This window comes from Mycena indigotica (assembly GCF_014461135.1).
Source record: "Mycena indigotica strain 171206Taipei chromosome Unknown Mind.scaff0004, whole genome shotgun sequence".
NCBI lineage: Eukaryota > Fungi > Basidiomycota > Agaricomycetes > Agaricales > Mycenaceae > Mycena > Mycena indigotica.
The window spans coordinates 1,129,856-1,143,543 of record NW_023503003.1 but is presented as its reverse complement, the minus strand read 5'-3'; the positions used below and the strand labels follow the sequence as shown (position 1 = coordinate 1,143,543).

The 13,688-nt window shown below is 46.6% G+C and overlaps 4 protein-coding genes across 4 annotated transcripts; 2 read left to right on the top strand and 2 right to left on the bottom strand.

The window, feature by feature from the left end:
* Positions 1-1,400: 1,400 nt before the first annotated feature.
* On the top strand, positions 1,401-2,267 carry MIND_00420000 (Triacylglycerol lipase; the record flags this gene model as incomplete). Its single annotated transcript, XM_037361017.1, has 2 exons — positions 1,401-1,494; positions 1,621-2,267. 2 exons carry the CDS (start codon positions 1,401-1,403, stop codon positions 2,265-2,267), a joined length of 741 nt encoding a protein of 246 aa, XP_037221309.1.
* Positions 2,268-6,303: 4,036 nt separating this feature from the next.
* On the bottom strand, positions 6,304-7,207 carry MIND_00419900 (uncharacterized protein; the record flags this gene model as incomplete). Its single annotated transcript, XM_037361016.1, has 6 exons — positions 6,304-6,362; positions 6,415-6,453; positions 6,509-6,602; positions 6,649-6,787; positions 6,842-6,981; positions 7,031-7,207. 6 exons carry the CDS (start codon positions 7,205-7,207, stop codon positions 6,304-6,306), a joined length of 648 nt encoding a protein of 215 aa, XP_037221308.1.
* A 1,017-nt stretch (positions 7,208-8,224) lies between these two features.
* On the top strand, positions 8,225-11,326 carry MIND_00419800 (Heme oxygenase-like protein; the record flags this gene model as incomplete). Its single annotated transcript, XM_037361015.1, has 15 exons — positions 8,225-8,307; positions 8,358-8,438; positions 8,490-8,802; positions 8,855-9,111; positions 9,164-9,194; positions 9,248-9,299; positions 9,349-9,414; positions 9,467-9,744; positions 9,793-9,971; positions 10,022-10,103; positions 10,149-10,676; positions 10,726-10,888; positions 10,938-11,153; positions 11,204-11,247; positions 11,294-11,326. The coding sequence occupies 15 exons, from the start codon at positions 8,225-8,227 to the stop codon at positions 11,324-11,326; spliced, it is 2,406 nt and encodes an 801-aa protein (XP_037221307.1).
* A 732-nt stretch (positions 11,327-12,058) lies between these two features.
* MIND_00419700 (uncharacterized protein) lies at positions 12,059-13,591 on the bottom strand (the record flags this gene model as incomplete). Its single annotated transcript, XM_037361014.1, has 2 exons — positions 12,059-12,080; positions 12,126-13,591. 2 exons carry the CDS (start codon positions 13,589-13,591, stop codon positions 12,059-12,061), a joined length of 1,488 nt encoding a protein of 495 aa, XP_037221306.1.
* Between the last annotated feature and the right edge of the window lie 97 nt (positions 13,592-13,688).

The following is a 13,688-nucleotide window of genomic DNA, read 5'->3' as shown; positions in this document are numbered from 1 at the left end:
CGCAACTTGCCTGGTCAAACAGCCATCCGGTTGGACGCACAGAGCCTAAAGGGATCGAGAGAAATTTCTTGGGGGCAACTGAGTCGAGTTAGATGTCAATATGGCGTGGCACAAAGAAACATACGGCGTCGTAGGTGTCTGACTACCCACACCCGACGATAGTAACATCAAGGAAACGACGAAAGGGACAAGGCCAACCAGACTGGAAGACATATTGGGTTCGCCACTCAAGGGATACCCACCCAGTGCTTATATGCATCGATTCGAGAAGCTATGCAGGTCTTGCGGTCCAGACCACTTGACGAAAGGATGCGTTGGAGTCGATGAGCTCATGACCGTCGAATGGCACATGCGGCCCGTTGGCGGATGGATCGATTGAGATGAAAATAGAACTTGGTTAAGTATCTTTTAGTTCGGGACCGAGAAGGAAAAGAAGGCACTGCAGGAGTTTGGGAATAAACAGTGCCCCTTTCGATCCATTATACATCTAAAATCAGTGTACCAAAAAAAGAAATTTTTTTATACCTCTATTTGCACCCAAAAAAGATTGTTCCAAATTTGCCTGCTTATATGAGAAATAGATACTATAAACGGACTCAGTTTTGTCAACTGGTTTTGGGGCAGATCAAACAGCCTTTTCTAGACCAGTTTTTGTATCAAAACATGAACCAAAAATATTCACATATATTCACTTATATGATATATATCAGGGCCCTGGACCATATTTTTTTGGTCCTTATTTTGATGCAAAAGCTGGTCTAGAAAAGGGTGTTTAATCTGCCCCCAAACCGGGGGACAAAACTGAGTCTGTTTATAGCATCTATTTCTCATATAAGCAGGCATATTTGGAACGATTTCTTTTGGGTGCAAATAGAGGTATAAAAAAAATCTTTTTTTGGTACATTGATTTTAGGTGTATAATGGATCGAAAGGGGCACTGTTTATTCCCAAACTCCTGCAGTGAGGAGGAGGAATTGAGGAGGAACAACCTTGGGAAATCTTTCAAAGTCCCGTGACGGGACGTCACTTTTTTACATGTAATTTGCCTGAGTGCCTCTCCCTTGTGTTCAACCACCGACTTCCTTGAGGAGCGGCGATGATAGTTGCTTGCAGTCGTTGGTGTTCGATGTCCTCATCTATGCCGACCGTCAATTTGACCGACCCGCAATCAGTTTTCGAACACAGCCAGCGGCCTCGCCGAATCCTCACTCTGTTCTGCACTGGCTTTTCCTCTTTCCCGCCACACTCCCCTTCTCATCTTTTGTCTTCACAAGCAACAATTTCCCCGCTTTTGTTGTTTTCCATCGCCCGTGGCTCCACTTGAAACCTCGACGTCATCGGTTACCTCAGGCCAAAGCGAAAATCATATTTTATAGCTGGCACACGACCAAATCGCCCCAATGCTCACCTCAGCGAAAGACAAACTGATCCTGACGGAGGAGCAAAAGCTCATGTACTCAAATGAGAAGGTCACAAATTTCCGCCTCATTTCTCGTATCCTCGCGAGGCAGCACCGGAGGCGCTTGGAGGGGAGCATCTCGTCCCACACGAGTTGCAAGGATACCTTGCCGAAATAGTAACTGAGGTCTTTTCCCAACCTATAACTGACATAACTGAGAGGCCAATTCGCAGAACTTGCTTACAATGTCATTCCTGTCGCCACCGCCTTTCAGAACCTCCCTGTTCTTGTTGAACCCGGTCTCCCATTGGAAGGTTATCGAGCCCTTCTTCCCGCACGTCTTTTGAACTCTTTCGTTGGCACGACTGCACATCTACCTGGCTTTGTCGCCTACCGCGAAGACACTGGGCAATTAATAGTCGCTATATCCGGTACAAATGTTGATTCAGCACTCCAAGCGCTTTACAATATCCATGCTTTGCGACATCCACACCCTTCCAAACGAGGCAAAATTCATTCTGGGTTCTGGAAGTTGTACAAGGGAATCAGGACCCCGTGTCTTGCTGGGTTGAGGGATGCATTGACGGAACTGAACGGGAGAATTTCTGAGGTGGTGATTACGGGCCACAGCATGGGCTCCGCTATATCCCAACTGCTGGTATTGGACATCTTACATGATGAAAGCTTGCTTCCTCTGGGCAATGCACCACTACATTTCGTTGGATTTGGTGGACCACGGGTTGGAACCGAAGGGCTTGTCAACTTTTGGTCTGAGCTGGTTGGGAAGAGGCAAAAACAGCATGGTAACAAGTCGTTCGCTGAGTTTGCGGTCAAAATGCATAATGATGGTCAGACCATTTACGATTAAAGCTACCACTCATGTTAACAACCGCACAGGTGTTACGGCCATGCCTCCCATGGCGTTTGGCTACAGACATTTCGTTCGACAACCATATTACTGTAAACATGGACGACTATATCATGTTCCTGTGTACATGAAAGAATATTCCCTCTTCCATTGTGACACCTCATCATCTACTCTAACCTCGAGCTCAACTTCATCATCAACATCCTCCCTTTCCACAACTTCCATGCCCTCAAGTTGTCCTGACAGTGTTCCAATAGTACATCCTTGTGGTGGCCATAATTATTATAATGGACGTGACATGGAGCAAGTCGCACGGTCTATCCGGTGGTTCAAGAAGTCGATGTTAAAGGGAGAAGAAGGCTGGCAAGAGAGATATTGGGCAAAAGTTGAGGAACATCGTCGCAAACAATGGCATAACTACTTACCTTAGATAGCTATCTATTTCATTTATCATATCTAGTCTACAGATAGAAAAGGATAATAAGACATCTCAAATACTAACAGGTTTAATCAATAATTAATATTCTTGAATTTACAGATTAACAACTTGAGTCATTCAACTAAACAATTGTGGATCTCAAATCAACTATGGTCAGATTCCCTGCCTGTGAGCCTGTTGCAAAGATCCCCTTGCTTGCCTCCCACAATGTCCTCAACCAAGGTTGGCGCCGACTTGCTGGCACCCAACAAACTCGTTTCCCAGTATGTGGAAATGTAATCCATCCATCCTCCTGAAGATAATGCATTTCATCATCTGGAAGCAAGTCTCCATATGTCACAGGTTTCTTCCCTTCTCTTATTTTAATTCCTTGGTTATGAGTTGCTTGCCGATCTAATCTCCAGTCCTGTATAGGCCATGGTTCAAAAATTAGCTTGTCCACTTTCCACACTTTTACAGATTCATCTTCCAGCCATGAAGCAAGCCATTGGCCATCTGGAGAAAATAATACCCAGAGAATTGGAGGCATTGGACTTGGATCTCCCTTGAGAACTGTGATTTGATCTCCAGTTTGGACATCCCAGATATAGATTTTACCATCAAGAGTCCCAGAACATATAAGTTTATCATCTGGAGAAAAAGAGGCTACACCAACCCCAGCATTATGATATAGCAAATGCTTCTGTGCTTTGGTCACAATATCCCAGATAATAACAGAAGTATCTGGAGAGGCAGAGACAAGTAGAGTGCTATCAGCAGAAAACTGTGCTGTATAAACCTCATCTGTATGTCCTTCCAGAATAATAAATTCAGGCCAGTGTTCTATATCAACAATACAGATAGTCTGATCAACAGATGTTGATGCTAAGAGCTTATCATCACTGCTGAAGGCTAATGACAAGACAGTTCCCTGGTGAGCTTGAATTGGTTTATGAACTAAACTTCCATCATCTGTATTCCATAAAGCAATCTTTCCATCAGTAGAGCCTGATGCAATATGATCAATCTGTTCTGGTATTTGCACCACCATTACAAAGTCTTTTGAGCCCTGGACACCAGTCATTGTAGCATCCCATAGGCGTATAGTTCTGTCCACAGATGAAGAAAGGATATAAAGTCCATCAGACATGGAGCAAATAGATTTGATTGGACCAGAGTGTCCCCTATACTCTGTAGTACAGGTATTCTCTGTAAGATTCCAAATGCGGATAATTCCATCTGAAGAGCCAGAAAGAAGACATACTCCTTTACTGTCAGCTAAAATAGCAAGAGAGTTGATAGCTGTAGTATTATCACCTAGACAGTTAATCTCTTCATATGTTTTAGCATTTTGGACAGTGATCACTCCATTTCTGGAGCCAGAACAGATCAGGGAAGATGTAACAGTAAGACATAGAACTGCATCTGCAAATTGAATGACTTTAAGTAAGCTTCCTGTTTTTATATCCCAGATATGAATAGTGGAATCTTCACTGCCAGAAAAGATTTGAAAGCCATCAGCTGAAATGGCAAGACAAGTTACAGAACCTGAATGCCCTGTGAATAATGCTAGCTGTTTTCTTTCCTGAACACTCCAAAGAGCAACTGTACTATCATCTGAACCAGATATAATTATGTTATCACTTTTTGAGAAGATAGCTGCCTGAACACAGGCTTTGTGACCAACAAAGGTAAAGAGATGAGATCCAGTAATTGCTTCCCAAAGTTGAATTGTGGCATCAGCACCTCCAGATATAATATAGGATGAATCTGAGGAATATTTGACAGAATTCACTGCTCCTTCATGACCAAGCAAACAAGAGACTTGTGCTCCATTAGAGGTATCCCAGATACAAATAGATCCATCATCTGAAGCAGATACAGCCCTTCCTCCTTTGGGTAAGAAAGATATCATATTGACAGATGATGTATGTCCCTCAAGAACTAACAGGTTTGCATCCCAGTTTACAGTTCTAGGGCTTCTTAAGCTAAACATTGGGAGTTCCTGTTTATAAGCCTGAAGAATTGAGCAGTTGGGAATAAACAAAAGAGCAGAGTCATATACTTGAAAGGCACTAATGCTTATAGCATTGTGAAAATCAAGTACAAGTCGGTAAGCATCATATATGAGAGGATAATTCTGTGGAATAGCACTCTATTTTTTTTAAAAAAAATCAGTATTTATTTCAAATCATAGTAATAAAATTACCTTGCACCATTCAAATACTGTAAGCAAGTTACTGATACAAAGGGAAAACCTCTGCTGCAAACTGAGTATCTCTATCCAATAGAGCAGTTTAGTAGAAGCAAAGGTAATCATTTTTTCTGCTAGTTCAGGACTTTTGTCTGACTTGGCTAAATGTATGCCCCAGTACTGACATGCATATAATAATGCTGGAGAAATATATTGTTGAAGTCTGTGCTCTAGATCTGGTATCTCTGAGTTAAGTGCAGTAGTATTTTCTATATTGCAGAGATTGCGTTTTAGATGTTGAAGCATGATATCTAAGCAGCATTTTGCAAGATGTGAATGCATCTGTCTTTCAGCAATACTAAATCGTAAATCTTGACATCGTCCTTTGATCAGAAGGAAATCCTGAACAGAGGGGTGAAATATGCGGATAGGTTGCTCATAATCAGAAGGCACTATAAGAAGAGAATGAAGAGGAGTAAGTGCTCCTTTGATGTCTTCCTGATCATAGTCAAGTAACTCTGCCAGTCCAGATATAGAAAGAGGATTTTGTAGAACCATGATGGCTCCCACAATTTTCTGGAATCTAGCACAGAGTTCTGGGGTATCAGCTCTGTTTTCTACTGATGTTTGTAGAATCTGCAAGTAAAGAAGATCAACCTGGCTATATAATGTTGTTGTTGTTGATCTATTGATATCAACAGTTTCCAACAGCCTTTGAAGTTGTTTTTTAGGGCTGTACAGTTGATCTGCAATAATATTGACAATTGTAGCAGCAAAAATGAAGAAGAGGCCTGCATGTGCAACTAATTTATTAAACACATCATTTCCTGGCCATTCTGGCCAAGAAGGAGATATGTTACGTAACTGCTGAATCTTTTCAAGATGATAGGCTAGGTAGACACTGATATCTTCCGTAATGACAGCTTGATCCATATTATACAGAACCACAGTTTTATGCATAGCCATAGGATCCAGATTTATAGGTCTGAATATGTCTTGAATTGAACGTTCTGGGCGACTTGTAACAAGAACCTTGATATTCAAACCAGAACGAGGTAATTCAGTTAGAAGCAGGGGTATTAGATCTCCACCTTCAACACCCCTCTCTTGGTTGCACTCATCAAGTGCATCAAGCACAATGAGATAGGTACCTGAGAATGCAACTTGCTTGAGAGGCTTCAGAAGAAGTTCTGTTAATTGAGCCTGCTGTGCATAAGAGGCCACATCTGGTTGTGCCTTCAAGACATCACTGAGTTTCCCACAATATGTAGGGTTAACAGAGGCTAGTTGGAATGCTAGAGTTGGTATAACTGAGGCAACTTGTCGACAATCAGCCTTGTCTCTTGAGAAGAAAAAACTTGCACCAAGATGTTGGGCAAGATTTTGGCACAAAGTATGAGATACTGAAGTTTTTCCGGTTCCACCTAAACCTGATAACCAAAAAATCTGGGGGCCATTTGTGTCATTGAACCAAGAAGCAAGTCTATCTAATAGTTGTTTGCAGGTTCCAGGAAAGCAACCAGTACTAGAATGACGTGCATGGAAGCTTGCACTTGTAACTGGCTGTAGCAAGGCTGTCAAAGCATAGCTCTGAGCATATGCATCAAGTCAGACATAGATTGAACTTACAATTGAGCAGCAAGATATTTTGCTTGTTTTGCATATCTTGCACTGCTTCACGTAATTGGTTCAAGGTCTCTTCTGAGCGCATATGCTCTGTAATCTGCAGACATTTGTTAGAATGATCACTGAAAGGACAAGGGACAAACATTGAAGTTGTCTATTGCAGTGTTCAATTTCTGATTCAATACTGCTAGCTTGCCATCAACTTCACCACGCTCAAGGACTCGTTGAATCAGAGAGACAGATGTCAGGTGGTCAAGAAGATCTTTGACTTCTCGCAAGGTACTACATGATTTGGATAAACACATAACCAACAGACAATAAAGCTTTGTAACATACCCCCGCAAACTTGCGACACTGTTTTCACGTCTTGCCAGGGTTTCCCGATCACTCTTCATGAGCTCTGTGGTAATCGCAGCCGTGATACTCAAGACACGATCAGCTAGGAGGTCACATTGCTCGCGCTTTGTTTTGACTTGCTAAGCTCAAGCTTAGTCAAGTTATTATTTGTTGACGGAGGAAACGCACATCTTTGACTTCGATGATGTACAGAACAGCTTCAAGGGCACCTTCAAGAGTGTTCCCGACCAAAGGAATCGCTTTAGACACCGGTACGGCTATTTTGAGAACATCCAGAGCAAGGGCTTTCCATCGGTCAACAGCACCACTGTTCTTGCCACTTTTCTTTTTCGAGCGTGCAGGCATGGCGATGGGAAGGGAAGGAACGAGGACAATGATCGCATCGACTGAGGTTATATATCGCACCAGCACTGTTCTCACGGAAGTACATCCAGGGTTCATTTGTCGGTTTTTTATTTGGAGACAGACATCTCAGTTGCAGCACTGACAGCACGCACCCTGAATTCAGACTGACATTGAAACGAAGAGTTGGATAAACTTAGAGGCACTTGAAAACGAGTAGTAACTTGGCAAAGCGGCCAAAGCCCATTCGTTCCATCGGGAGAGTCGCCAGTCGTAACCATCAGCGAGCACAATACCCCCCTGGTTGTTGTCCCAGCTGATGTCAATATAGAATCATCGACGTCGAGCCTGCGAACGATAAGCAGAGGGGACGGATGCGTGAACCCGATTGAGGCGCTCGCGCCAAGTTTTGGGTCGATCGACGTAAACGGGCTGAAAGGCATGAACACGAGGTATCCGTGTGGTCAAGATCCGAGAGGGACAGACGACGATAATCTTGTAGAGTGTGAACTTTCGGAGAAACAGGCCAGATGTGATTCTTGAGCAATTTCAGAGTTCACAAATGCATGTTAGTTTTGCAGAACACGATATTCCGAGAAGCAGATTGTAGACACGCTCTTGTAGTATGTAGACACGCTCTTGTAGTAAGACTCGCTGTTGTAACTCGGGGCAAGGTGGTAGTAAGGTGGTAGGTGGTTTCGAGTGACAGTAACACGACGGTATGTAACACGTTTTCTTCCCTCCCAGACATCCAGATGGCATTGCCAATGGTATTCTGTCCAACTTCGCTCTCCGCAGCGCCTACTTGGTCTTCACACGCTGCTTATTTAGTCTATTCCCCGGCGCTTTCCACTTTCGGGGCGTTGAGCAGAACCAGAGTACCCACGGTCGGGCGCTAAACTTCCAAGTTCATCGACAGGGAGCTGACAACGGAAGAAATAGACGGTGCCTTGCTAGGCGTCAAGAGATAAACATGATAAAACCCCACCTGAAGAATCGCTGCCGCGCTCGTTGTCCATCATGGCCCAATTCGCAGACTTGGAGGAGACTATAGTCTCCATCGCTGATGCTGCCCTCACAGCCGCTGAAGCTGACGCCGCTGCGTACGTAGCTTTATCCACAGTGTAGCCAGTCGCTCAAAGACATCATCCAGACCCGACACCAAGCTCATCTTCCGTCCAGAATGGCGTCCCACACCTCGAAAGCGAAGCACTACAAGTCAACGTCCACCACTGTAAGCGGATAACTAACATTCTTGACCTTCGACTGAACCAAGCATCTCTAGAGCAAAGCCTTGGTCGTGGGCCTCCGTCGTCAATCAAGTACACCGTGCTGTCCTCCAACCTGAATCTCCCCGGTCCGGATCGCCGGTGGTGCCGCCTCCAAGCCCGTTCTCGACGGCGCCGTCTACTTCGCCTCCTCCCGCCGCTTCCCCCGTTCCACCTCCACCTCAAGCCAAACCACAAGCCCAGGAAGATTTTGTTGCCGAGTTGCTGAAGAGAAACCAAGATGTCTTCGATGCAGTCATCAACCACCCATTCCCCCGCGCTATGGGAGAGGGAACTGCGTCATTGGACGGTTTCAGATACTACATGCTGGTCAATATCGCTTCTATTCTCTCCAGAACCGCTCTCATGCGCATTTCGATAGCAAGACAAACTGTACCTGGAAACCTGCGCTCGATTGAAGATGATGTCTGTCGCTGAAGCATCTGACTTCGATGCCGTTGAAGGCTTCGAATACCGTCATAAATCCTCAATCGAATATGTGACAAAGTTGAAGGAGGTTTGCATGACGATGCTCGGGATCACGGAAGAAACGATCAAGGCGACCAAGCAAAGTGTTCAACTTGACGCAAGCCAGAGATTCTACAAGGACTCTCTCCGGAACGAACACGCTCTGCTGGGGTTCGTTTTGCACCGTCGTTCGTTTTCATTTACGCAGCTAAAACTTTCGCAGATACTATGTTGTCTTACTCCCTTGCGTATTGGTGCGGTATAGCTCATGCCTTGTCTATATGTTGCTGACATTCAAACTTATCAGTGCTACTGGAAGATCGCTGAACGTCTCATGAACGATCCCAAGACGGTGAAAAGTACGGATTTAATTTGCCTTGCACTTTTTTTAAGAAGCTGTCGACCCAGATGTCATCTACCATCCAGCTTGGATCGAAGTCAACTTCGACTCTTCTTCCGTTGGCAAATATACCAGTATGTCGTGCCTAAAAGCGTAGGCCAAATTTACCTGACCGTCATCCCCAAGAATTCATCAATGAAAATATTGCCGCGCAAGGTGGACTCGACCGATGGAACTACATATTTCGAATCGCATGCGGGCTCGAGAGGGACCTTTTCGACACGGGCCTGGCCGCGCCAGCCCCTTACAACATAATACCCGATGGAACCTACTCTGTCAACCCTGTCTCAATCCCAGGCTCCACACTCACCGCTCAAGATCCTCCAGAGCATCTGCCCGAGTACTTCTCCGCCTCTGGTAGCTCTGTCTTGGTGCGGAAGAAGACTGGGCAGGATACGGAGAAGGTAAACGGTACTTTTCGTTCGTTTGCTAACTCAATCTCATTGTAATAGTGGGAGGTCTTGGCCACTAAAACGGGCTACACGATCAAGAACATTTTTACTGGACGATATCTTGCTATGTCTGGCGAAGACCGCGGGAAAGGCCGTATCCTGACCCTCGCTACCGAGCCCTACTCTTGGTGGATCAATCCCACAAAGAGCAAGCTCGGTGAGCGCTCATCAATGTACCAGTATGCCCTTACTCCACAACAACTTACTTGCTCCTCATCAATATCTCTAGCATTCATGACTCCGTCAACCTTCGCCACACGCTTCACGCAGATGCCAAAGCATCCATACGAACTGATGCGTCTCTCAAAGCGGTATGTAGCGTGTTGGCCTTCTTCGTCGTCGTAATGTTTGCTCAGGTCGTTGCGCAAGAGCATAATCCGAGCCCTTCCCAAATGTGGACCATCGACACCGGCGGGGAAAAGCCCCGGCCTCCACCGGTTCAGATAGACGATGACCTCGCTACCAACATCCCAGCCAAGGAACCATTGCCTGATGCTTCAGACAACTCGGGGCTAAGCGCTAGTGACCTCGCGAACATATTGAAAGGTCTTGGGGAGGAGCATGACAACGAGATGCAGGCCCTAAGGGAGGACGTGACAAAGAACTTCGCGGGATTCGGTACCCAACTTGGCGAGGTGATGAAGGACCTTGCGAACAAACACAAGACCGAGATCGGCGCGCTGAAGCAAGAGTTGGCCACAAGCGTGTCGGAAACGGATAAACTCGTGCGCGATTTTCGAGCGCTGAAGGGGCAGACAACGGCAGAGATGGCCAAGTTGTCGAACCGCATGAAGGAAATGGAGACGATGCTGGAGACGGTCAAGACGGAGAAAAAGGATACAGAGAAAAAGCACGAGACGTTGGCGAGAAAAGTGCGCCTTCTGGTGAGCGTGTTCCTCGTGTATTCGGCGATATCTGAAGTACGACCGGTAGACATGCCATTGGGAATCCGCTGGTGGCCACTTCGACGCTGACAATTTCCATCCACCTCCCATCGAGTCTGGAGACCGAGATGGCATATCTTTCTCCGTCATGCGAATCGAGATAAAGCAGGCTTCATGGTATATCACCGATATTGGCGACGGAGGGTTCTGTGGTGAGTCCCTCCGGCTTGATGTAACTTAGGGTGACGACTATTGTTCAAGATGCCCATGGAGGCGAACGCAAATTCTGGATACTCGTTGGCGAAGGGTCCTTGTTGGAGTGGGTCCCGCATCACGGACGATTCAAGGCTGACTCGGGCCTCGAATTGGTTCCCGGCTGGGACAAGGAGTCGAGCAGAGTTGCCAGTACTCTCTATATCGCGCGCTTCACCAAGTCAGGTAGCACCTACGTGACGCACGTGAAGGATGGCCAGAACGGTATGCTGGCCCTTGAGGATGATGATGGTCATTGACATTTTTGTTTTGAGGCGTCTCCAAGAGGCTTGACGACGAGACAAATCTGTCTTCAAAGGTGAGAGGCCCAATGAAAAGCGGGAATGCTACTGATATCTGGTCAGGACTATGAAGTGCTATGCTATAAGGACTTGTGAGATAAGCCCGATTGAAGTCGCTGTTCATATTTTTTTATATGAGGGACGAAGAGAGAGTGAGACGCAGAAGCACGAATGAGTGATATGGCAAAAAAAAAAACAGCATAGTTTGAGCTCGTCAACGTTGTCTACATGGAGTATAGGCATCTTCATGTATCTCGAAGAAACGAGTGTATCCTAATTAGGCAGGTGACTTACTAAATTTGGAATTCCGCGTAGGGCCAAGAACTCTGATTTGCTTGACAAAATATAGTCAAATCCTCGTCTTTCATGAGAGTCATATATAAACTCCAGAGTTCTATCCCAATGTTATGCCACGAAATTAGGCAAGTACAGTAGTCTTGAGCACACTGCCCAACCTTGCTTTTCGATGGTATGCATTACACAATCAAAGTAAGCCTGCAGGTGCAAGACATGACAAAGCAGTTGTCATTCATCGCTGGTTGCCGGTACTTCATTTCAGGTAGGTGACATTCTACAGCCACGGGGGACGAGAGAATCTCTACTGGACAGCGCTCCTCGACTTGTACCAGTCTCGTTTCTGCCTTTTCTTCCACCTTGATCTTGTTTAGTCTGTCTTCCGTTTCCTTCAACTGGTGTGCAAGTTACGCCACCTCCGCCCTTGCATCTGCGAACTGCCCTTTCAGCCTATTTATTTCAAGCCGCGGACTTCTTCGTCATGTCCTCTCGTCACGTCCGCCTCCTCGGGCTGTCATTTTCATGATCTTGAAGTTAGACTCCGAGTTTTGAGTTGCTAGGAAAATGTTAGCAAGAAGGATGTAGCCGCTTCAAAACTTACGATAGGACATCGACATCCCCAAACTTGATGCTGACGTTGGGACGATCTGGCGCCGCTGCAATGTGTCGAATCTTCTTCACAGCGGCAGCCTCGACCTCAGGTTTCCTGTGTGCTGCGGTAGTGGGGTCGGGCTTGTTGTGAGGAATACACAACTCAAAGCTCTTCAGGGAGATATTTTGGCTGCGCGAGACGAACGACGCTATTGACGGGTATGGAATGGGGCCCAGAGCCATAGCGAGCCGGACGTGTTGGATGTGGCGAATGGGCTGAGGTGATTTTGCGGGTGCTACTGGTGGCCCGTCCAAGAGAATAATTGATGCTTCTGACTCCGTATCCGAGTTGGACTCGCCGTCTCCCGGCGCGAGGAAAAACATCAGTTCCTCTAGCTCCTCCCATCCGAGTCCGGTCACAGTTAGGCGGTCGAGATGCTGGGCAGCATCTAGAATGCGCGTGACGGCTCCGTAGCTGTCATTCGTATCAATAGTCACAGAACGCAGCGTGGCGCCGCATTTGGAGCGGGAAAGGAGTTGGGGGAACACATCCACATACGGCTCGCGGTGGCGGAAAGTGAGATGGGTGAGCGCAGGAAGCGTGAGCCAGTCGATTAAATGGTGTCTTCTCGGTCCGGCGTCACTTGGATTTGGAGTGCAGTCTACTATCAGAGTGTGCACACGTTCGAGACTGAGCTTGGGCAATGTGGAAGAAAGCAATGATACCCCGAAAAGCTCCAAATTGAGGGTCTCGAGTGCGGGTGTCTTGGACAATATTTGGATACACCAGTCCGGCTTGATGGAGAAGAGCGAGAGACTTGTGAGCTGTGCCCATGGGAGAGAAATTAGATCGCAAGGGTTGTTGCTCACTGGCCCAGAAAGATGGACCTCTCGAAGCATCGGTGCGGTTTCGAATACGACACGAAGGCCCTCGCGACCTAGAGGCTCGTCAAAAGGACAGTAAATGCTGAGTCGTTGCAGGCGAGGCAGGCGCTGACGTATGCTGTTCCATTGGCGTATCCTGACTGAGTGGAGCTCGAGTTCTGACAACCGTTCCGCTAACGGCGCAAGCAACGCGAACGTTGCATCAAAGCCATAAAACTCCACATTGAGATTCACGGCATTACCAGCGCGGGACACGCAGAGAGAGAGAATTCGTTGGACTGGGCGGGGATCCAAGCAGAGTATGGAGATGCGCGTCCATAGTTGGCACAGTCCCAACGCAATCTCGCGCCAATGCTTGCAGACGCTGGCAAGTATAAATGGGCCCGTGTCTTGATGCTCTCCGATCTTGATGCGGTCGAGGGAGGATAAGAGGAAAATTTCGGACATTATTTCCACCGGAAGCTTGAGAACGCGGTAGGTAATACGCTGCAACTTTTCAACAACATTTTGTCGCTCAGCAGCTAGAGCCGCAGTTTTGGCGTCGATTTCCTCCAGATGATGTCGCAACGCGGCAGCGGATTGGCCAGACATCCCAGGCGGTGAAAGTTTTTGACAGGAAGAACTTGAAAGGGCGGCCCGATGGCCGGTCACGTGATATTATCTATACAGTTGCTGAGAATAACTTGGT